The sequence below is a fragment of the Lates calcarifer genome, linkage group LG20 (assembly GCF_001640805.2).
Source record: "Lates calcarifer isolate ASB-BC8 linkage group LG20, TLL_Latcal_v3, whole genome shotgun sequence".
NCBI classification, from domain to species: Eukaryota; Metazoa; Chordata; class Actinopteri; family Centropomidae; genus Lates; species Lates calcarifer.
In genome coordinates, this window is record NC_066852.1 from 11,475,781 (window position 1) to 11,497,702 (window position 21,922).

The 21,922-nt window shown below is 42.2% G+C and overlaps 4 protein-coding genes across 7 annotated transcripts; 2 read left to right on the forward strand and 2 right to left on the reverse strand.

The window, feature by feature from the left end:
- Positions 1-211: 211 nt before the first annotated feature.
- On the reverse strand, positions 212-7,235 carry ccdc61 (coiled-coil domain containing 61). 3 transcript variants are annotated; one of them, XM_051078403.1, is made up of 13 exons: positions 6,949-7,235; positions 5,792-5,949; positions 5,613-5,695; positions 4,812-4,972; positions 4,527-4,679; positions 4,233-4,440; positions 4,025-4,125; positions 3,688-3,908; positions 3,489-3,567; positions 3,198-3,395; positions 3,059-3,092; positions 1,939-2,005; positions 212-1,816 (listed from the first exon to the last, which is right to left on the reverse strand). In XM_051078403.1, exons 2-13 carry the CDS (start codon positions 5,937-5,939, stop codon positions 1,722-1,724), a joined length of 1,548 nt encoding a protein of 515 aa, XP_050934360.1. In that variant the 5' UTR covers positions 5,940-5,949; positions 6,949-7,235; the 3' UTR covers positions 212-1,721. The 3 variants fall into 3 exon arrangements, with proteins under 3 accessions (XP_050934360.1, XP_050934361.1, XP_018547433.1); XM_051078404.1 differs by having other exon boundaries at positions 3,688-3,905; positions 4,043-4,125; positions 6,949-7,234; XM_018691917.2 differs by having other exon boundaries at positions 4,043-4,125; positions 6,949-7,233.
- On the forward strand, positions 6,372-10,413 carry itpkca (inositol-trisphosphate 3-kinase Ca). 2 transcript variants are annotated; one of them, XM_018691920.2, is made up of 7 exons: positions 6,372-6,505; positions 7,994-8,096; positions 8,242-8,455; positions 8,849-9,053; positions 9,200-9,301; positions 9,380-9,451; positions 9,616-10,413. In XM_018691920.2, exons 2-7 carry the CDS (start codon positions 8,048-8,050, stop codon positions 9,820-9,822), a joined length of 849 nt encoding a protein of 282 aa, XP_018547436.1. In that variant the 5' UTR covers positions 6,372-6,505; positions 7,994-8,047; the 3' UTR covers positions 9,823-10,413. The 2 variants fall into 2 exon arrangements, with proteins under 2 accessions (XP_018547436.1, XP_018547435.1); XM_018691919.2 differs by having other exon boundaries at positions 7,997-8,096.
- A 2,394-nt stretch (positions 10,414-12,807) lies between these two features.
- Positions 12,808-16,530, forward strand: kcnk12l (potassium channel, subfamily K, member 12 like). Its single transcript, XM_018692640.2, has 3 exons — positions 12,808-13,105; positions 13,218-13,802; positions 13,935-16,530. The coding sequence occupies exons 1-3, from the start codon at positions 12,808-12,810 to the stop codon at positions 14,225-14,227; spliced, it is 1,176 nt and encodes a 391-aa protein (XP_018548156.2). The 3' UTR covers positions 14,228-16,530.
- ppm1nb (protein phosphatase, Mg2+/Mn2+ dependent, 1Nb (putative)) lies at positions 16,488-21,553 on the reverse strand. The gene is made up of 6 exons (XM_018692639.2): positions 20,748-21,553; positions 19,945-20,516; positions 17,647-17,764; positions 16,886-17,000; positions 16,733-16,796; positions 16,488-16,627 (listed from the first exon to the last, which is right to left on the reverse strand). Exons 1-6 carry the CDS (start codon positions 21,151-21,153, stop codon positions 16,610-16,612), a joined length of 1,293 nt encoding a protein of 430 aa, XP_018548155.1. The 5' UTR covers positions 21,154-21,553; the 3' UTR covers positions 16,488-16,609.
- Positions 21,554-21,922: the final 369 nt, after the last annotated feature.

The following is a 21,922-nucleotide window of genomic DNA, read 5'->3' on the forward strand; positions in this document are numbered from 1 at the left end:
AATAATTTCCTCATCTTCTCAGGAATATCATCTTAAATCTAACACATTTTTTGTTTAAATGTAGATTTAATGTTGTGAGTCAGCAGCTTGCTACAGTTTCCAAGTTGTTTAATGCTGAGTTAACTTTCCTCGTGACATAAACCAACATAAGGTGATCGAGTCTCCCGCCCAAGTATCCCAGCAGAAAGAGAGCAGCTGTCCAGACACTGAGTTGTTCCCCTGAGAGGACGGCTCCATGCTCAAAAGTTTATTTGTTAATTAATGAGACCAAACCAGCTGCAGTGGTGGAAATCCTTCAAGGTTTCCCTCGGGCTCCACTTCAGCTGACGCTAGTGCAAAGGAAAGCAGTGTGTACAAAACTGTACAGGCCTGGAAAGGAGAATACGTGTAAAAATTTGTCTTTACACAGAGGATATCTTTCTCATAAATTACATTTTCAAGTGGTATAAAAGGCATTAGACTGGGGAATAAATTTGAGTAACAGTCTTTGTGCACATAAACGTACAGCAGGGTTTTACAAAATTTGGCAGTTTCACCATCATAAAAGATGTTGATGTTCATACACATAAAAGCACAATCACCATGTAATAAGTTATCTTTGATGGGTGTTACACAAATCCAAGATTTAAGATGTTTTATGTTTCAGTTTGGGATAATCCTCAAAAGGAAAACTAGGTCCACTTAGGTTCAAATAGAAGAAAACACAACATTTTAATGCTCTATGTGGATCAATAAGTTAAAGGTCGTACAATAGGATCGATTGATGATGAGTTCAAGGTAAAAACTAAACCACACAGAAGGAAAATGGGCTTTGGTAGGAGTGACATTTAGCCTCCAAGTCATTTAGTGAAATGCATCACGCAGTCACTCGTCTATCTACCCCATCGCTGCGTTTCAGGGTAGGCTACAGGAGCTGGAGTGTATCCCAGCATGCACTGGGTGGAAGAATAACAGTCCATCACAGGTTTAAAAGTCTGTGGTTAATATGTTAACCTACTATCACACAATCACATTCACACCCACAGTGGACTTGAATGTGTTGTGAAAGGTAGAAAAAAGTCTATTGCTGAAACAATTTGATAAAATTAACTGACAACAAATTTGAACACAGACGATTGTTTCAGCTTTTCAAATGTGAGAACTAGTTGCTTTCATTGTAAATTGAATGTTTGGAGTGTTTGTCAAACAAAACCAGCAACTTTAAGATGTCACCTTGGGATCTAGGAAATTGTAATGACATTTACATTTTTCCTTTCCATGACTGGGTCCAAATAATTAATTAATAAGTCACAAAATATCCAACATTTTAGCAGTTGCACCCAGATAATGTCACAAGACATGAATGTGTGCAGAAACAAAAGGATCTGGAGGATGAGTGAGTAAAGGGGGAAAATAAAATGTTCACAGACTGAGGTGCTGGCAAACTTTACTTCCATGCATGCACTAGTTTAGTTGGTTTGGTGAGGCATTAAAGAGAAAGGGTAATACTACACTCAGACACAGTCATATTTTAAATTAATTAATAAAAACTTGGTGTATTTAAAAAATAAAAAAAAATTCAGTCCACAAAAAGTAGTCCTTCACAGTGATGGCTATAGTTTCCTGAACTTGTGTAAGTCTGACCCTCCAGAGGGAGTTTTAGTGTCTTTCATGAACACATGTACACAGGTAAACCCATCGCTCATGTTTGAAGCTTGATGCGTGTTCCTCAGTCTGCTGTGTTATTGTCCTGTGTCCAGGTCCCTCATGTATTCCTGAAGCGCCTGCAGCCTGGCGTCAATCTCCGACAGCTCAGCACCTGTATCTAAGGAGCTCTCTGGAGATGGAGATGTGGAAATGATAATTAGATGTGTGGTGGTCTGATATTTTTTCACTTTTATTAGAGCAGAAATGTTAAAAAAAAAAAAAAAAAAAAAAAAGAAGACTCTCATGAATCACCTTTGTCTCTCATTCTTTGAGTTGGGGTACTGCACAGTTGTTTTCTGGTTAAAAGGCCTCCTCTTGACTAGAAAGAGGTAAATTGCACATTAAGGGATAAAGCCGGCAACATCCTGTATTTTCTTATTGTTGTTCACCCCATGAAAAGACCAAAACCATCAGTGATTTACTAGCCCTGCCGGTGTAGTAGTTGTTATTTTTGAGTCAATCCCACAAGCTCCTGCTGTGAAACTCACTAGTGCACCAAATGCATATTAATTCACGACTGAAAATAGTCCCCACCAGACACACAATTGACTCCTTTTTGACTTAATTTTGTTTAGAACTACAGTGTACTGTAATGTTCACAGAGTCAATACTTACTATGTATATTATAGTTACATAACAATGGTATATTGAATCATAAGTGTACACAGAGTGGTGGAGAAGAGAAAAGGTCATCCTGACCTGCTGGTTCTCAAAGGCCTGAGGAAGCATATTTGTTATCTAGGTTGGTTCAGGAGAAAGTAGACACAGGTTCACTATTGTACCCATGTGCAGGTGGAAACTTTCCTGATAGGGACAAGCAACTCAGGTAAATAGGTTTTTCTAGAAGCCACTACAATGGTGACTCAGCAATATTTTAGAATTAGACCAATCAGAGAACTCTGTGGGTAACTGTTGACCAATCAGTAACATTGCATTTCTATAGAAGGAGTGTGGGGTGAGAGGGTTGAAGAATATGTATGAGGCTGTTGCTCTGTAGATCCCTCACATTTCAGATTCTGTACTTTGTGCTCCCTGTTACATAAAAATATTGTATTATTTAGTATCGAATGTCCAGTCCTACTGTGTCTTTGATTTGGTTCCTACGAACCCAGAAGTGAATGTTTAATTAAATCTGTTAAAGAATTGAAGACAGAAGAAAGACTGCAATGCTTTTAGGAAATTACTGAGCCTTTTGAAAAAGAGCTGGGAAGTCAGATAGTACTGAGAGATGAACTAACACACTGTGGTTTTTGGTCTTTTCATGGGACAGTAAGAAATGTAAATTAACCAATCCCAGTGTCTTTTAAATATGCAAATGAGAAAGCAGCAATAAACAGTGTACCAAAGTTACATTAATAACCATGTCACTCACCACACTGGGTCCATTGTAAGTCTGTTTTCTTCCTCTATAAACACAGAAAAACAGAAGTTGAAAAAAAAAAAAAAAAAAAAAAAAAACCTAGCTGAATAGCTAAAAACTTCACATAATTTATGCAAGGTAATCACATCACCTGAACAGAGTTTTGGCCATTTCTTCCATGTCCACTAACGAGCTGTCAGAGGAGTTCCTGCTCCCTCTCCGCTCCACAGATACACTCCTGCCTCTGCTGCCAGACCGGGCCATCTGAGGACAGGCCTCTCTGGAGCGCGAACGCCCCCTCTCAGGGAGAACGGGTGACATCAACATATCCCTCCGCACTTTCCTCTGTCTGACACAGAAAACAAAGTCACACGCATTGATTCAAGCAGCTGCAGCATTAAACACGGACGTACTGAAAAATAGAAAAACAACAGAAACCAACCTTTTGAGTTCTGTCTCTTTCTGTCTGCGCTGTCTGTCCTGGATGTACGCAGTTGGGTCAAACCGTGGTACTCGTGACCCTGAAGGATAATAGGTGGAAATAAAACACATCAATACTACATTTTATCAATTTGGTTGATAAATGTTAAATTCTTTTTAAAATATTTTGATCTAAAAAAAGTGTCTTTTAAGGCCAGTACCAGTGGGAGAGGGTGATGGCCTGGGGATGCGAGCACGTGGTCCTGAGGAATCTGCTCTTCTTCCTCTTTCCTCTGACCTCTGCACTCTATCCTGTATCCGTTCTCTGGATCCTGAGCGAGCCCTGACTGTCCCGTAGCCCGACCTCCTCTCGCGGGAGAGAGAGCGATAGATTTCCCCATCGACTCGAGAGCTGACGTGACCGGACACAGGAGTCACTCTGCTGCAGAAACACAAAGAGGATGTGCACAAAGTAGGTGAATAAGATTCAGATTTCTAGATGATTAGTTCATATTGTAAGTGAATGAATGAAAGAGGAGGAAAGAAAAGATATAGTACACGCTTAGATTGTCTAACCCTCTCCGTAGTAACGCCAGTTCACTGGTGAGACTCTTGACACGAACACGGAGAGCACACTCTGATGCTCTCAGCTCCTCCAACTGGTCAGAACAGGGGGGAAGCAAAGTTAAAACCACATAAAGAAGAAGAGAAAGAAGAAAACAAATATTTTTTAAGCTGACTAGTTTAAGAAGCAGAAGAGGTCCACCTGCTCCATTAGGAGCCGCTGCTCCTGGCATCTCTTGCTCGCAGAGCGTTGATTTTTGGCCCTCTCCTTGACAAGCTGCTCCTCCAGCGTCCTCACCACATCTCTAACCCTCCAGTCCTCTCGCCCAGGGGTGGAACCACTTGCGGTCACCTGCACTCGCTCCAGAACTTTGGCCATGGCCTCTTTCTCTTCCTTTACCAGAGCCAGCCTTGAAAACAGCAGAAGACATTGAAAAAAAGTCCCACATCCCTTTATATTGGTTACAATCGGTGATGAAGATAAAATGCCACCTACTCTGTTCGTAGCCGCTGTATTTCTAGTTCTGCAGATTTGTTAACTCCATGAGAGGTGAGAGCGCTGAGCTCAGCCCTGAGGGCTCTGATCTCCTTCTGCAGGGCAGCTGGGTCAGGCTTGCCCAGATAGGGCAAGGGTAAAGGGTAGTGTATCCTACAAATTCAGAACAGTCAGCAAATAACCACTGATACAACAAAATACTAAATCTGTGATTAAAGGAGGGCATAATTCAGCAGCATTATCTAACATGTGACTATGTAAACATTGCCACAGAGACACACAAACCTGTCAAACTCCACAGTGTATATGAGAATTAGATATCTTTTGGCAGTGAGAGCAGACGACTGTTGATGGCCGCGAGGACGACTAACCACTCCTGCTTTTCTGTTACGGAGCAGCTCCAGGTCAGCATAGGTCAACAGGTCAAGTGTAACAGAGTCACTCGTCTGCAGAAAAAGCTCAAGTTAACTTTGCAGCATAAGAAGAAAAAAAATCATGGACATGGAAACAAGTTGGAAAATAAAAATATATATATGCCTGCCCTATTAAAATACACAAAATAGTAATTATGTATTTTACTGTTCTGACAATCATGCATTTAATGTGATCTTAAGTTGTGCTCAGATACAACAGGAGGCACATTTTTGTCTCACTGTCTTTGCACAAATTTGACTGCTTGAATGTTTCTGTGGTCTGTGTGTTACTCTGCTGGTCAGACAGTACTTATGTGTATTGGAACAGCACACACAACAGTTATATGTGCGCATGCGTTGCACTTGTATGTATATGACAGTTCAGTTGAGACCCATATTTCCAGTTGTTACCCTTATTTTCCCCCAGGCCCTCTCCTTTTAGCCCCTGTTCCTGTGCATTAATGAAAAGGAGACAGGGAATAAGACAGCTCGGGATAAATGTGCATTTTTCGCTCAAGTGGAAACACTGGACTCAAACGAATGAGTCTCGCCTCAGCTCACACAGCCTAGAGTGAATATGTGAGTGAGTGTGTATCTTTCTGTTGGCTTTATATGTATTTGTGCCACCTCTGAATCTTTTTATTCTGTCTGTGTGAGTGCACTGTCAACATACCTTTCTAACAGCTGATTCCAGCATGCTACAGAAAATGGGAAACTGCTTGAAGTTGCCAGTTTTCCGAGTGAGGTCCTCAATGTCTAAAAATAGAAAAATAAATAAATAAATATATAAAATAGCATGTGTGGGACTATTTGTGCCTGTGATGACATTAAGGATAACTGTACGCTACTAACATGCTGGATCAAATTCCCCCCTCCACTGATCCGCAGTCATGGAGTCTGAGATTTCGACCATCAGCAGACCTCTGTCCACCTCGATCTTCACAGAAAACTCCACCCCTCGAAATACAATATCCTCCATCACCTCAGAGCCCTCCTCCATTGCTCTGGGTCTGTGCAGAAGAAGCAGATGATATGTATGAATGACAAGCAACTGGAATCAACTAACTCTTCTACTACATACAGCCGGTTAGTGGACAAGCTTTTGTATGGTTGCTATATAATGTTATAAAGCTACATACACCTGAGCCACGGACAAACTATAACATCTAGGGGTTCAGGATTTCGATCTCTTACATGCTTTTTGTCAGTATCATTAGAACCTAGCTGCAGAAACATAAAACATGGGTGTATAGCAGCCACTAAAGGAGGGATGTCTGTTATCATGATATTATTTCACACCACAAAATGGAGCCTCCAGGGATGAGCTAACTGTCACATGTACTAGTTATTTTAAAAATTTCCACATCATTGCTCTGACCCTCTCTCCTGTTTCACCTGGCTCAGCTCACACACTCCGTCTTCATCACAACACACCGCGAGGGGCGGTAGCGAGCAGACTGAGTACATTTTGAAAGGTGCCATCATTTTTATTAAAAAAAAGTTGCGGTTGATGGGTCGTATCGTACGTCGAGGACTCAGCAAACGCCTTAAATCGTGTTTTACGAGGTAAGTCATTAAGTTGTCTCTTTTGCTGCGCTACAATGCTGTTTAGATTTCGCGCTTGACTTCACTTTCTCCCGTGCAGAGTGGAAGAGACTGTGACATGAAATCTGTTAACCTCAGCTTTCACTGTGCACACACAAAATATTATAAACCGTGGAGCGGTTTCTTGTTTGGTTTAACTGCAATAACGCTACGTTTGAGGGTCGGCTCTTATGAAAAATTACTACGGTGTCCTCCACGTCTCTGTCAGTAGGTCAGCTAGCGAGAGTAACGTCTTCGCCCCAGTAACGTTGACGTTAGCTATGGTTAGCTAGCAGGAGCAGTATCGTTAGTTAACGTTGGGCAACTCAAGTTAGTGACTATGACTGTCGGATAGCTAACCAAACTGTGTGTGTGTGTGTGTGTGAGCCACAAAACGTTATTCAACAAAAACACGACAACGTTACCTTTGTACTGATGCAGTAATGATCCTTGGTGAGGCGAGTTGTTAGCACATAGCTGCTTGTTGGTTAAACATCGCGGTGAGTTGGCTTGGTGAAGTGAATGAAGCAGCTAGCCATTTGACCGGTGCCACACTCGAGTCCAAATCAGTCTGTGTAAGCCATCGGCACCGTGGAGGCTGGAGCGGTTCAACAACCGGGAACCGTTAAATTCTTCTTCGTCCCTTTGCGCTGCATCTGCTGCCTCTTCCTCTGCCGGAATTTAACGGATGTTCGCCGCCTCTCAAGCGCATCGCTGCCCCCTACAGGTCATGAACTCACACTGCCTTCACTGGCCGGCACTGAAAATCAATACTTTAGCTGAAGAAATGTAAGATATTTTACTCAAGGAAATGTAACAATATAACAGTTTACATTATAAGTTAAAGTCCTGCTCTTCCAAAATATGCGATAATTACTTTCCATCACTGCAACTCTCATGCGTACATGATAGTCACCTGGAACAATGCTTTTTTGTATGATCTGCAACCAATAACAAAGATAATCAACTTTGTCATATTATCCTGCTTTTCATCTCTTTTTGTTTTTTTGTTTTTTTGGCTTTATATATTCTTTATGTAAATTTTTCCAGGAAGACCAGCACTCACTATCCTATAAACAATAAATAATATGACATCTTATGCTACTGTTGCACATAATAATTGTCAAATCTGTGTGCTCAGCACTCCACTGTTTGGTAAAGTGGTTAATAGCAGTTTTGGAAGTGGAAAACAAGTGCTTCCTGTAAATGTTTAATAAACCTGTTGCATAACAGTGGAGCCAACCCTGTCCTCTGCATGTCTTCACCTGGTCTTAGTGAAGGGCTGTTTCCATGGAGACATTGTTCAGCCATAAGGCAAAAAGCTGAGCAACTGAGTCTGAAGTCTGAGGTCCTGTGCTGCCTGTGTGTACAAGACACAAAAAACCCCACAGGCAGCATAGGAATGTGACCAGACCTGGCATGTGTGTTTGCTGAAGAATGACTGACTGAGGTTTTTCCTGTCTTCCCAAGCAGAACTCTGCATGGAAGAAACACAAAAGTTGTGGGACCTCGTCTCTCATTCCTATGACTCCCAAGAAACCTCAGCATTGGCTCCAAGTGGTCGGACATGCAGGTTTGTTCAAGTGGCCTCAGTTGTCTTTCATGTAGCTCCTCAGTGATTAAAAAATATCCACGGTGTAAGTAATGGAACAAATGGTATTTAATATATCTTGTGTGTCCATTCCTCTGATTCCTCTTTTCCTTGTTTGTCTTCACAGGGAGCTTTTATGTTGGGGATTATGGTACACTGCTGAAGAGGTTTTGTAAGAGGGAGCAACAGTGCTATGTGAGGCTGATGAAGGACATTTTGAGGCCCTTTGTTCCAGCCTACCACGGTGTAGTGCAGCGGGACAAGCAGGATTACAACATGATGGATAACTTGTTGACCCATTTCAACACACCTGCCATCATGGACTGCAAGATGGGCAGCCGGTACGTTTTAATGCAGCAATTTTTATAAATGAGATCAGTTGATTGAGTTAGCTTTTTTTTTTTTTTTTTACATGCAAAGGAGGAGACATAATCATTAGAAAGGATCTAACCTGAACATGAAAAATTATATCAAACTGTTTTAGAGGTTGAAAAACAACATTGTAAAACACCTATAAATTTAATAATATCTTAATTTATTTGCATTCATCAGACAAAGAAAAAAAGATTTTCATTGTTTCTAAATACTTGACAAATTAGCACATTGTATTCTACTGTTGAATGTGAAAGGATTGTGTTCCTCTGTGGAGCTTTGTCTTTTCACAGTTATAATAGGTCTTTAATACAGTTAGTATGTGTCACTATAAAGACAGTGAGGTATTGTCCTGCTCACAGCACATACCTGGAGGAGGAGCTGCACCTGGCTCGAGAACGGCCACAGCCTCGTAACGACATGTTTGAGAAGATGGTGGCTGTGGACCCGGAGGCCCCAACGGTCCAGGAACGAGCCCAGCAGGCAGTGCTGAAGACGAGGTACATGCAGTGGAGGGAGACGCTGAGCTCAACAACGACTCTGGGTTTCCGCATCGAAGGATTCAGGGTAAGCTTGGCAAAGACAGGTGTGTCAGGTCACTGATTCATCTTGATGTGTAGGGGATAAATGCCGCTAGGCTGGTGGTCTTTGAAAACGGTTTCTTCACCAATAAATGTCATTTTTATCAGTTAATCTGTACGTTTCCTGTGCAGAAGGCAAATGACGAATGCCACACAAACTTCAAAAGGACCAAAAGCAGAGAGCAAGTGGGGGAAGTACTTGACAACTTTGTCGAGTCCAGTACACACATAGTGGTGAGTGTGACCTTTGCTAACTTTCATTTACTTCTACTGCTATCTCTGCCTTTGTAAATCTTGTATCTCTCCCTTCAGTGGAGTTATCTGCGACAGCTGAAACAGTTGCGGCAGGTCTTGGAGGCATCCGACTTCTTCAGAACACATGAGGTGAACTGTGTGATACTTTTATCGAACAATGCACTAGATTTTTTGAGTAAGATTTTGAAAATGTATAGGGAAAAAAGACCTGTCCTGGAAATGATGTGTTTGGCCCATTTTTGTTGGCAGGCTTAGGCTGATGATATAGTACATTAATAACTGTTTCCCCACAGGTTGTGGGCAGTTCCTTACTGTTTGTGCACGACTGGACAGGCAGAACAGGAGTCTGGATGATTGACTTTGGAAAGACAGTGGCTCTGCCGTCACACCTCACCTTGGACCACCGCACTCCCTGGGTAGAGGGCAATCGAGAAGATGGCTACCTGTGGGGTCTGGACAACCTCATCGATATACTTGCCAACATGCTGCCACTGACCTGAATGCCACTCTAAAATGTTTGGAAATTTACTCTCAAACTTCCTTAACCACTTAGTCGGTGACTGCGGATGACTTCTGAAATGGTTGTGTTGTGTTTTTAGAAAAATACAGTACATGACCAAAACTAAGATATAAGATATGATAAATGTACTTCTTGAGGGTGTAAAAAAAATGAAAGGTGTGGTTGATTACAAAAACAATAAATTGCAAAAATGAACTGATAGCTTTGAGATTTGTGTTACCAAGAAAATACTTTTCAGAGCAGATTTTTCAGGTCTGGTCAAAGGATCATTGGTGCATTATGGGATCTCTGTGCTGCCTGAGCCTTGTACAGTGAAACCACTGTGACTATTGATTAGATCTGCTCTCACCTGGACTGCAGCAGAGCAAAACACAATGTCACTTTCCAGCCCCAGCAGGAGACATCTGACCCTGCAGTCTTGAGATGAGTTCCTCATTATTTTCAGGAGACACAGCACCAGCAATTATAAGCTAAAAATATGACCACCCTCTCTGGATAGAGACAATCAGTTTAAATGTCACACTATGTCATTAAAATGGTGATATATATAGCTATAATGCTATAAAATGGACTGTTGGTCTCTGCATTTATTTTCATTTATTTGTTTGCCTCTAAATTATTGTCATTATTCAATAAGGTTTAAATGTGTCATTTAAATACATTATTGTTTTCACAAATATGAAAAAATTAGAAATAATTTCACAATTTTTGCATCAGAGTTAGAATTACATTCAATTAGATCAAGAAATTTGTCTTGAGCTCAGAGTTACCGCCACACAAAACATACATAGTGTGATCCTAACAGCCCTTAATTAATACATGAATGACCATGAATTTTCCTCTAGTGCCACCATGAAGTTTACATTTGAATGAAACTTCTTGACAACTATTGGATTCCATGAAGTTTGGCTTAATCTCGGGCCATCAACAGGTCAAACATTTTACCTGTCCAAGACGTGATAAACTAATGACATCCCAACCATCCTCTTGCTAAATTAAGACAGTGAAAATGGTAAACATCATACCACGCAACCATCAGCATGTTAGCCTAGGCTCAATTAGACTCAAAAGCAGCAATAGTAGATTAACATTATTTGATGCATTGTTTATCAGGACAATAATGAGGAACATACTTTTACTGAAAGATAAGCAAGCAGTGTTTATGTCATTATGAGCTGTTAGCCACATGTAAGTGACAAGTGCAGTTTTTAAAATTTTAATGACTTCTCTGACACCTTGACAGGAACTGCTGTTTAAGTTCTCATCTTTTTGTCTCACTACTGGTTATTGATCATGGTGACTCCAGAAACCTCATGGAAACTGTCTGTTTCTGTCCTCGTCTGAGGTATGACAGTTGATAGCATTTGGAGTTTTTGAGTGTTACATAAAGCACAAGCTCATCATCTAAAAACTCTTTTACAGAGGAATATCATATTTTATTGTTTAGTTACTGTTAAATCGGTAAAGTAATTCTGTTAAAGTTATGCATTAATGAGTTAAGCAGATGTCACTATACTGATGCACATTTTCAGTCACTAAAACATATGAAAAGGTGACTGATAAGCAGCACTGTAAACCTGAACACATAAGAATATGAATCAAGCTCTAAAGTTCAGCACCTGATGCAGGGTTGACTGGCGAGATGAAGGCAGATGTGTTCTCTGTCTCACACACCTGTCCGCTCCTCTCCTGTCATTCAGCCATCAGACGGCAGGCAGAGGGAACCCCTGCCCTTGCCTGCAGCATCAGACAAGATTAAAGGGGTGCAGAGACAAAGATACTGAAAGTCATGCTCAACAAATCCTCCCACACAGTCTGCAGCAACAACAAAAGCCTCTCTCAGAGAGGCCTGGAAGCTGCGCAGGACTAAGACAGTCTGATACAGTAGCTAGTGAGCAAATGCCACTGGGGCAGTTTTGAGTTCAGTGTTCAGAGAAAGGGGCAAGATCTGATCTTAGACTTAATATTTATCCAGCTGGTCACATGACACTTCTTTAATGCATTTTCCACTGCTAAACATTAATTTCAGTTGATCGCCTACTTTAATCAGGACTTGAAATTCCTCGGTCCTAGCAGATGTAACTGACTGATTAAGGAATCAGTAATGTAAAGCAAACCTTTTGTCACCTGTAGATCTCACTCTTGCAGGAGAAGTTAATTTGAGCTCTGATGAAGGCTTGAAATGAAGAGGTGACTGCACCAATCAGCGTGTGTTTTGAGACATAAGGGGGCGTAGGTAGGCAAGGGATGATGATGTCAGTGTGTTTGACAGATGAAACGTCAGACAGCCTCTCAGTTTGCACAAAAAAAAAAAAAAAAAAAACTCAAGAGGCTTCTCCTCTCGCTGATCCGTGAAACGAGCACAGCAGACCAACAACGCTCTGGCAACAGACGCTGCTGTCAATGAGATCAGGTAGTAAGTGTTTTTATTGACTATAAACTTTGATTATTTATTCTATATTTTTTCAAATATCATGAACTGCTACTGATTAAAATGTTTTCCTGTTTTCTTATCAATGTTTTAACCAAAGCTTGGTTTTCAGTCAGATTTTTTCAGTTTATGTCATTTTGGATTAATAAAGCGGGGAAATAAAGCATATACAGTTATGCAAAATAAAATAATATATATATATATTTTTTTTTACATTTTAATGAACTTACTGTTAATATATGTCTTTTTTGTTGTGTTACAGGCTGTAATCTTCAGATGCATCAGTTTTCTTCCAAACAATTTAAGCAGCCCTCAGTGATCTCCTCTAAGAAATGTTTTTTAATCCTTATTGTGATTTTAGAGCCTATGTATGTAAACCAAAACTGTTTCATATAGTCAGTGCATGTATGTGAGTGTGTGACTAGGCAGCACTGGCAGAAGCAGTGCATGTTGTTGCAGTGGTGTGTCTGCGCTGCTGCTGTGCTCATGGCTCAGAGGAGGGCTGCTGGTGGCTGCTGCTGCCCCAGGGCGCCCATGAATGAAGACAACGCCCGTTTCTGCCTGCTGGCTGGGCTCATTCTGCTCTACTTGCTGTGTGGGGCGGCCATCTTCTCAGCCCTGGAGTATCCCTTCGAGCTGCGCGCCCGCCTCCTCTGGAAACAGCAGCTGGACAACTTCACCCAGCGATACAGGGTCAACCGGGGCGCCCTCCACACTCTGCTGCGGCAGTACGAGGAGGCAAACGGAGCTGGGATCAGAGTGGACGCTCTGAGACCCCGCTGGGACTTTTCTGGAGCTTTCTACTTTGTAGGCACTGTGGTTTCTACTATCGGTAAGTCTTCACTTTTACTGAAGTTTTCTAAAACTTCATTCTTCTTAGATGCTGCTTCAGGAGTTGCTTGTGAACCATGACCTTTGAACCTTGTGTATTTTGTCCTCTCAAGGCTTTGGCATGACCACACCAGTGACCATAGCTGGAAAAATATTCTTGATCTTCTATGGTCTCATTGGCTGTGCTGCCACCATCCTCTTCTTTAACCTCTTCCTGGAGAGGATCATCACGATGTTAGCTTACATCATGCGCTGGTGTCACGAGCGTCGGTTGAGGTGCGGCGGGGTTGGGGTGATGTCGAGCAGAGAGGAGACGTCTGGCGAGGAGGACAGCCTGGAGGGCTGGAAACCATCAGTCTATTATGTTATGCTGATCCTAGGTATAGCATCGATTGTGATCGCATGCAGTGCCTCCACCCTGTACAGCTCCATGGAGAACTGGAGCTACGTGGACTCCCTCTACTTCTGCTTCGTGGCCTTCAGCACCATTGGCTTCGGGGACCTGGTGAGCAGTCAGAGACAGCAGTATGAGTCTCAGGAAGCCTATCGGCTCGGGAACTGCCTTTTCATCTTAATGGGAGTATGTTGTATCTACTCACTTTTCAATGTCATTTCTATTGTCATCAAGCAAACTCTCAACTGGATTCTGGGTAAGCTGGTCTGCTCGGGGCAGCATCATCTCTGCTCTTGCTCAACACGTGGCTGCTGGGGGCTCTGCTGCCCCTGCCTTCAAAACAAAACTCACAACCAGAGGCGACTGCCGGCACGCCTCAGGCAAAAACGCTTAAAACGCAACACTGTGCAGCCCATCTCATCCCACTGCCCTGCAGGAAGACACCGCTACAGAGACGGCTCGGTGGAGACAGTGTGTGACAGCGAGACGGATGCAGGCGCAGTGCCCGATGGGGTATGCGTGGGGCGTCGTCTGTCAGGAGAGATGATCTCCGTCAATGAGTTCATGGTGTCCAACAAGGTGTCTCTGGCACTGCTGCAGAAGCAGCTGAGCGAAATGGCTCATCAGGGCCCACGGCAGAGCTACGGCCATCAGAATGGATTCTCTGGTGGTGTGGGGGCCTTGGCCATTATGAATAATCGCCTGCAAGAAACCAGTGTGGATAGGTAGCACCACATTGTATAACACATTACGATGTTATTCTTGTGTGCATTGCTTTGCGATTCCTATAATGGTGCAATCGATTGCAAGAAAGTCAATAATTTGTCCTGTCCAAATTCTGAAAATAGAATCATTTTCCTCTAATTACCATCTGTTCAGAGTCTCTCTGAGCACTTTCAGTGGACGTCTATGCAGATAATAGCAGACCTCCGGCATGGATTCTGAACAGCAAATAACTGCTCACATTTTGTTCTATGAGGATGAAATACAATTTAAAGAATTCAACATCACTGTGAAGAAGGGTCTGATGTCCTGAAGTGATTGGCTCATACAGAAGCAATCAGATGAAAGAAGCAGTGAAGGACCACTTAAAGGGGACTGCTGATTTAAGAGTGCTGCACATGTCCCCTGCCCTCCTCAACAAATATGGTTGTATGTGAGGTAGCAGTCAGTATTAGAAAACATACAGACACAAACACAATGCCCACAGTCTCCTTTTAGATCACAAATAGGTGCATATGTAAAACATTTGAATTGTGATTAGTGTTTGAACAGAGCTTCTTAAACCCACTAGAGGAGCACTGGGAAAGAGACATTTTAATTTGTTGATTGCTCACAAATTGCGCATCTTCTTTCATCAGCGCATGTCATTGAAATTCCAAGTAATCACGAAAGAGCACTGAGATCCAAAGCTTTCCATGGAGCACATCTAATCAAATGTAGCCTGTAGAGGACATCCTTATGTCAATAAGTGCAGCACAGATAGTCGCGGATCACATTAGCAGAGCGGAGAGCAAGATTCAAACTCTCCTTGGCTTGCTGGAGGAGATCCTTTACTATGCAAGACAACCCGTTTAAACCATTCTGTGTTGTCCTGTATCATCCATTTGGCAGATTTTCATCAGCGCTTTGAATGATGAGTGTGTGGGGAAAAACTTACATCTTCAATCAAAACTTCAATCTTACAGGAAAGAAAATCATCCATTTTCCTCTAGTGGTCATGCTTGATGAATTGTCATTACTGTTTCTAATTTCAAAGCAAAAAGAAAACTAGTTCTTCAGTGGCTTATTGTGGGTAAAAATACAGCAAGTTGTCAGTCAAATATTCTTTATTTAGGTTTAAAACAATCATGACTCTTAACATGTAATGTCTATACACAGAATTACTCACTGAAATAATATCATAATGCAGCACGATGCAGATAAACCAACCCATCTTGAAACTAACCCATTCTGATGCTGTTTCTTTTATCAGCTTTATAAAAGATGAATAAGGCAGCACAGTACGTATGATCCAACTTATGGAAAAAATACATTTCACAGACACTCTATTGAAGAGTGTGTTTAGAAATATGGTCAAGCTATAGAAATAAGTGCACAAAATGTGTTCATGTAGAACTTCTTTGTGTAAAATAAATTTTGATTGGTCAGTAAATTCTTACAGTTTGGATACTTTGATTCCATTTTTGGTCACAATCATACCCAAAATGCTGCACAGGTTGTTTGTTATTAATCTAACCTTTATTTGAACAAATGACTAGGTTTCCAAACAACACTCCAGACAAGTGGATTTTACTCTACGTGTTTTAAAAAAAACTGTAAAAGCAAGCACCTTTTCAAAAAGATTTTAGGTTATCTGTGAAATGTATTTTTCTTGACATTTATATGTGTATGTGTTGAGACTTAATTAATGGAATAAAATGCTTAATCAGTATCTATTTGCCTGTCATTTCCAACCATGAGGGAAAGAGAAAAATTTGGGCACTCCCATCAGCTGTCCAGCTCTGTCTTAGCATTTCCCTTTTTAACAGATGGATATATGTTAGCTGCATATTAGCTTTTGGCTAACACTGACAAAGTTTAACAATTTTCTTTCCTGGAGATGAAAGGCAAACTGAAAAGTTTTAAAGTTTGTTGTTGTTTTCTTTTGTAAATTATATCTATTCTTAAAACATCATCTTTAAAATACAACTCTACATGTACTAACACTTCTTATTTTATCAAGTGAAAATGTACAACTTCACAGTTTATTATTATTCAGTTTTACAGGCCTTCATTTGAAATTATCATCTGTGTTTTCTGTTCACTGAATATGAGGCAGAGGTTTGTTGCTGGGTCAGTGTCTCTGAGAAAGTTTTACAAAATGTCCTTCTTGTATAAATATAAATGTATCAGGCTTTAATAGATCTATTTTTGCATTGTATTTGTTGTGACAAGATGCTACTTGTTAGCATGATGTAAACAAACACCTCTGTCTGTTCATCATCTCTTCTCTCTCTCTCTCTCTCTTTTTTTTTTTTTTAAATTGCACACATGAAGAAAACAGTTTTAATATTGACATTAATTACAGTCCCTCCATGGATCCTTGGAGACAAAATCCAGCAAGGCTTCTCAGGAGCCTCCCAGGCCCTGGACAGGTAATGTGGGGAATAATGGTGAATTTAGATCATTTTTACGGTGACATAACATGCCCTCTAATAGTTAGAGTTGGGCAAATACATAGTTTGTACTCACATTTGGTACTGTGGGCTTGTGTGTCTCTCTTTGTTGATAGTAAGCAGAAATAATGCAGTTCCTTCTGCAAAACACAGAAGAAACACTGTGTAATTTCCCAATACAGCCAATAGATGCACATTCACAAACACACACACACTTTGTGTCTCTTACTTGCTCTGTATGCCTCCACCTGGTGGTAAACCAGGGATGACAGTGGATGCGAGGACCGTGAGGACAGACAGCAGGTCAGGCTCCTCCCCTCTGGCACACAGCTCGTCATAAATTTCTGTCAGATATCAAAACAAAGAGACAGGCATACAAACAGTTATTTTTTGGCATTTTACATGCAGCTTACATAAGGTTGATATCACTATTATCAAACATTATCAAAAAATTGTCTGCCATGGAAAGACCAAAAGCAGCGATGTGTTAGTCTGTTAGTCTGACGTCCTGATTACCTCCTCTGTGGCACTCAGTCCCCACTCATGTGTTACTACTACACATCCATTTGTAAAAATAATAGTAACACATTTTCAAAAATGCCAAACAATTTCCTTGAATAACTGGGCACTGTAGATTTTAGCAGGATTAAATTGATCATTTTTCAGCTGTGGATTAATACACATCAGGAAGGAGTACGATGCATGTTTGTTCATGGTAATGACAGAGTGCCCAGGACAAGGATGTGAGTCACTGAACAGATTTGAAACAGTTGAGAGGATCAGGTTGTTACTAATGTTGGTGTTTTCATGGGACTTATTGACAGCAATATAAATGGAGAACTGGTAGGAGAGAGGTGTTAAAGAGTTCACCTTAATGTGCTTCAAGCGCAAACCAAAAACATTAAGAAAACATGAAAAAAAAAAAAAAGAATTCAAACATTAAACCATGACAAATATGCCTAATGCCTAATATCATTTATGTTCACACACCTGCTACTTTGGACTCCAGCAGGTCCTCCAGCTCGGCCTCCTGGTGTAATGCCTCTGCTGACAGCTGGGGGGCTCCAGGGAAGCACAGCAGGATGATGCTGATGTTGTCCAGGCTGCCCTGTGGAGCGAAGCGGCGTCAGCAGAGGTGAGTGATGATGGCTGACCTTACAAATGTCAACATGTGAAACATTATTTCATCCGGGGTGAACTGTCTTAGAAATAGATCATTTTCACCTCAAGGTTTCCACACCAGTCACACAGATGCAGTGGAGCGGGAAAATGTAAATGGAGTGTGGAAGAAGCAGTGACATTTTGAGGTCATTGTGCAAATCCAAGCTGAAGCCCTGTTACATAACATAGTGACATGATGGCCAAACAGAGTGCACATGTTTATCCTGCTATGGTTCTTTGACTGTAAAGAGAATATAACCCTGACAATAAGCCCAATGTCTTTTATTAATTGCCTTAAAGATCTGTGGACCCTTCTTGAATAAGGGATGGGTTTAATGATGAATTTGTGTCACTAACTACGGTAGAAGATATACATCAATTAAATTATGGGTGCAACATAATAAAACTTTTCTGCTGAAAAGCTTAAGCCTTCTTGACAAGCGACTTCTCTTATTCTATAGATTAGTTATTCTATAGTGAAAAATATCCTTCACTGAACACCGTTAAGTCCTGTAGGTATAATATGAGTGGAGCTGGCTGTAGTGGAATAATTATTCTCTCTGAAATGATTCTTTATGTATGCAGGTCTATGTTCTTGAACATCAAGAAGAATGAGAGTGGCTGAAATGAATCCTCATAGGACCCTGGAATAATCCCGTGTAACCTGCTCTGACACCTCTACAGTCTATTTTAAGGTGGTCTGTCAGCCTATTGTACCAGCAGAAGTCACAGTGTAAATGAGCCTGAACCAGAGCTTTAGCATAAGTCAGTGCTGCTCTTTCAGTCTATGCTATTCTCTGGCTCACTTTTAAATCTTCCCCTCTATATGGACATGCGTTGGACAAGTGTTTTAAATGCCTATAATCAATAGTTTTATAGTAACATGACTACTTGAATATGAATAGAAACCCTAGGAAAAGAGGAGTGGTGAACCCACAGAGATTTATCACCTGACTCTGCAGTTCCCTTCAGCTCTGTGGAGCTTAAAACTTAATTTATGGTCACAACGTTACCGGTTTAGTTCACTCTCACCACTCTCATAACTCTGTTTATTGCAGCAGCAGGCACCTGTTTTTGGTGAAAAACCCAATACACATGAACTGTCTTAAGCTAAATGACAAAAAGCGGAACATTTAGCGAGAGTCAGATACTTTTCCCAAGACTTGTCAAGGAACAAAACTGAGCTAAAATGAGAGTGCTAATGTTGCTCTATAACTGCTGGAAGATGCAACTGTTTGCTAAGTTCGCCATATCAACTTTAAGGTGTTAATATTTCAATGTTGTGTTCACTGTGTGTTTCAGCTTTTATGGGTGGCCAGGCCTGACAAGTGCCTCTATGAAATACCATGTTCAGTGCCGTGTTGCTTAAGTCTATAGCCCATATTGGTTACTTCATCCTTAATATCCTCAATATGCCACTGCTCACAGCTGTCTAGGATACACCCAAAGACAACAAGACTCTTTGTGCAGATTTCACCAACATAAGTGTTCAAACTGGTGGATTTTCACAGTTTTGTCCCAAAGCCAGCAACCACTCGCATGTAGTGGAAACCTTAAACCCCGTATCCATTTGTTAATAGGACAAAGATCTTCACTGAGTAAGGTTTAAACCTTCATGAAAATGTCATTTGCATATGTAGTTGAATAATCAGATTTAAATGTATATAAATACAAAACAATGAGGATCCAGCACATCTCCCTGTGGAACTCCACACTTTAGATATGATAGACATGAGAAAAGTAGATTGCAGTGAGTTTTTTGAAAGCCTAGGTGTAAATCACAGCTGTGGTGATGAGGTGTGTGTAGTATTAATCAAACAGAAACTGTCCTTGAGTTACCTTAAGCTCTTTCCTCAAAAATGGGATGACCCTGGCAGCCTTCAGATCAAGCCAAACCAACTCAACACAGTTGCAGTTTAAGGGATTATGTTATTATATGAAATCTACTGCCCATTAAAAATTACATAACTCAGAAACTGAAATTGTGTTTTGTGTTTATAATCAGGTAAAGGGATTTGCCATTTAAGCTGCTGAACATCATGTAGAAATACATAATGTGCTGGATCTCTTTGTATTTAAAAGGGACTAAGATAATATGGGCACTGGTTCAAAGAGGCAGGTTCTGACCTTATAGAGACAGAGGTCAATGACTTGAGTGCAGACGTCCCTCAGGTCAGTGCAGACTTGCAGCCGGTTGTGGATGAAGGCGCACAGCTCCTCATTGCTGATGGTGTCCCACACCCCGTCGCAGGCGAGCACCAGGAACTCATCTGCTGGCGAGCGCTCCACCACACACACCTCAGGCTCTGGCGACACCATCTGCTGGCTGGGCGTCCGGTTCTCTGCTCCCTTGTAGCTGAAGTCCCCCAGAGCACGGGAGACTGCCAGGGAGCCGTTGATCCGTTGGAGGGACACGGAGCCGCCTGCGCTCTCGATGCGCTCTTTCTCCAGAGGGCTGTAGGGTTTGTGGTCCTCAGTGGAGAAGCAAACCTGGCCGGACCGGCACAGCATTGCCCTTGAGTCACCACAGTTGGCAAAGTAGATGTAGTAAGGTGAGATGAGAGTGGCCACCACAGTGGTGCCACCTCTCTCCCAGCCTTCTCGACGTGCCACGGAGTGCAAGTGCTTGTCAGTTTGCAGAAAACCCTCAATGATGGCACCTTTCACCTTTTCAGGGTCGTCCTCTGCCCCTATTTCACCTGTGTGCACAAAGAGGTGCGAAGATGGAATATTTACTGACATAAGCATCCCAGAATACAATGAGAAATGATCATTCATGAGACTGATGTCTGAAAACAGGAAAGAATCAGAAAACCTTAAACAGCTGAGCATCATTACATTAAATCAATAGGGTGTATCCCCTTATAAAAGATAGCAACACTCTGACATACTTGAATCTTTTACATTCATTTCATTAATGCATCTCTCACCTGTGGCTAGGATGTGACCCAGAAGATGCTGTGAGCAGAACTGTGCCACTGTGCTGCCTGCATGACCATCGAACACAGCAAAGAAGCTCCAGTCGGCCAGCTCTCCACCCAGCTGTGGCACACAGTTGTGGAAGTCCTCCATGTTGGCCCTCCAGCCCTGCATGCTCCCCAGAGCGTAGGTGAGGCCCCAGCGGGCACAGCCCTCCTCTGTCAGCTTGTCCAGGACCGGCCGGTCCAGGTAGGGGCTGGGGATGACTTCCTCCTTCTCCCCCTCCCCTGGCTGCTCCCCCTCTGCTGCTCCTCCGCGGCCCCCCTTGAAGAAAGAGCTGACCCTCTTCTCCGTCTCTTTCACCAGCTGCCTCACAAACGCAGGCATCTCCACGCTGCCCTTCCTGGCTGTCCTCATGGCTCTTGTGCACGGCTGAGGCACAGGGAATCTTCTTTTGTCCCTGCCCCGGTGTTTGTGGCTGGGACGGGAGGGCTGAGCTAGGCCTGATGGGCTAGGCCTGTGCAGTGTCTGCGTAGCCCTTCTGCTCCAGGGCTCAGAGCATGGCTGCCTGAGCTGATGGATGTTCTGTGCGCTGGCTGCTCACCCTCCTCTCCTTGTTCATCTCCTTCCTCTCCTCTCTTCTTTCTCTCTCTGGAGACTTCACTGATCAGCGCTCTCTCCTCCACTCATCCTTCCTCTCTTTCTTGTTTGGTCTCTCCTCTGTGCTGCTGTGATTTCACCTTCTCCCTCGCTTTTTCATAGCTCTTCCCTCTTTCACCAGCTCTCCCCTTGCCTTGTTATTTTCCCTGCCTCCTCTGTGATTGGCCAGCTATTTGTGTGAACCAATCCCTGACTGGCTTGCATCCCCGCTGTCATGTTTGAGCTCACCCTCTCTCACCATCCTCCTATCTGCAGCCCTGCCCCTCCCACATCTTTGGTAATCTCAACCTTTGATCGGCTGGGATTATGAGCTTCCACTGCTGTGGATTACAGGACTGACGGCCATTTAGCACAAAATGTGCGGCTGACAGTGGGAAGAAGAGACACAGGGGAAAGAAGGCTTATTTTCATAATGTACACAGATCTCTTAAAACTGATTTTTCACTTTTATACATTAAACAAGGTGACAGTGCATGTACTGTACCACTGCAGGGATTGTAGCAGTAAAGCAACATTTGTTAAAGAC

Bases quoted from the DNA above. Each gene is read 5' to 3' on its own strand.
- ccdc61 (XM_051078403.1), bottom strand. From the start codon at position 5,939: ATGGAGGAGGGCTCTGAGGTGATGGAGGATATTGTATTTCGAGGGGTG. The intron at 5,696-5,791 runs GTTAGTAGCGTA...TTCTATTTTTAG, and splicing joins GGGGGAATTTGATCCAGCAT to ACATTGAGGACCTCACTCGG. The intron at 4,441-4,526 runs GTAGGTGGCATT...GCTGTTTTCAAG, and splicing joins ATACAGCGGCTACGAACAGA to GCTGGCTCTGGTAAAGGAAG.
- itpkca (XM_018691920.2), top strand. From the start codon at position 8,048: ATGACTCCCAAGAAACCTCAGCATTGGCTCCAAGTGGTCGGACATGCA. The intron at 9,054-9,199 runs GTAAGCTTGGCA...TTTCCTGTGCAG, and splicing joins TCCGCATCGAAGGATTCAGG to AAGGCAAATGACGAATGCCA. The intron at 9,302-9,379 runs GTGAGTGTGACC...CTCTCCCTTCAG, and splicing joins AGTCCAGTACACACATAGTG to TGGAGTTATCTGCGACAGCT.
- kcnk12l (XM_018692640.2), top strand. From the start codon at position 12,808: ATGAATGAAGACAACGCCCGTTTCTGCCTGCTGGCTGGGCTCATTCTG. The intron at 13,106-13,217 runs GTAAGTCTTCAC...TGTCCTCTCAAG, and splicing joins CACTGTGGTTTCTACTATCG to GCTTTGGCATGACCACACCA. The intron at 13,803-13,934 runs GTGGCTGCTGGG...ACTGCCCTGCAG, and splicing joins TCTCTGCTCTTGCTCAACAC to GAAGACACCGCTACAGAGAC.
- ppm1nb (XM_018692639.2), bottom strand. From the start codon at position 21,153: ATGAGGACAGCCAGGAAGGGCAGCGTGGAGATGCCTGCGTTTGTGAGG. The intron at 17,001-17,646 runs GTGTGTGAACAT...GATATCTGACAG, and splicing joins GCTGGAGTCCAAAGTAGCAG to AAATTTATGACGAGCTGTGT. The intron at 16,797-16,885 runs GTAAGAGACACA...TGTGTTTTGCAG, and splicing joins GGTGGAGGCATACAGAGCAA to AAGGAACTGCATTATTTCTG.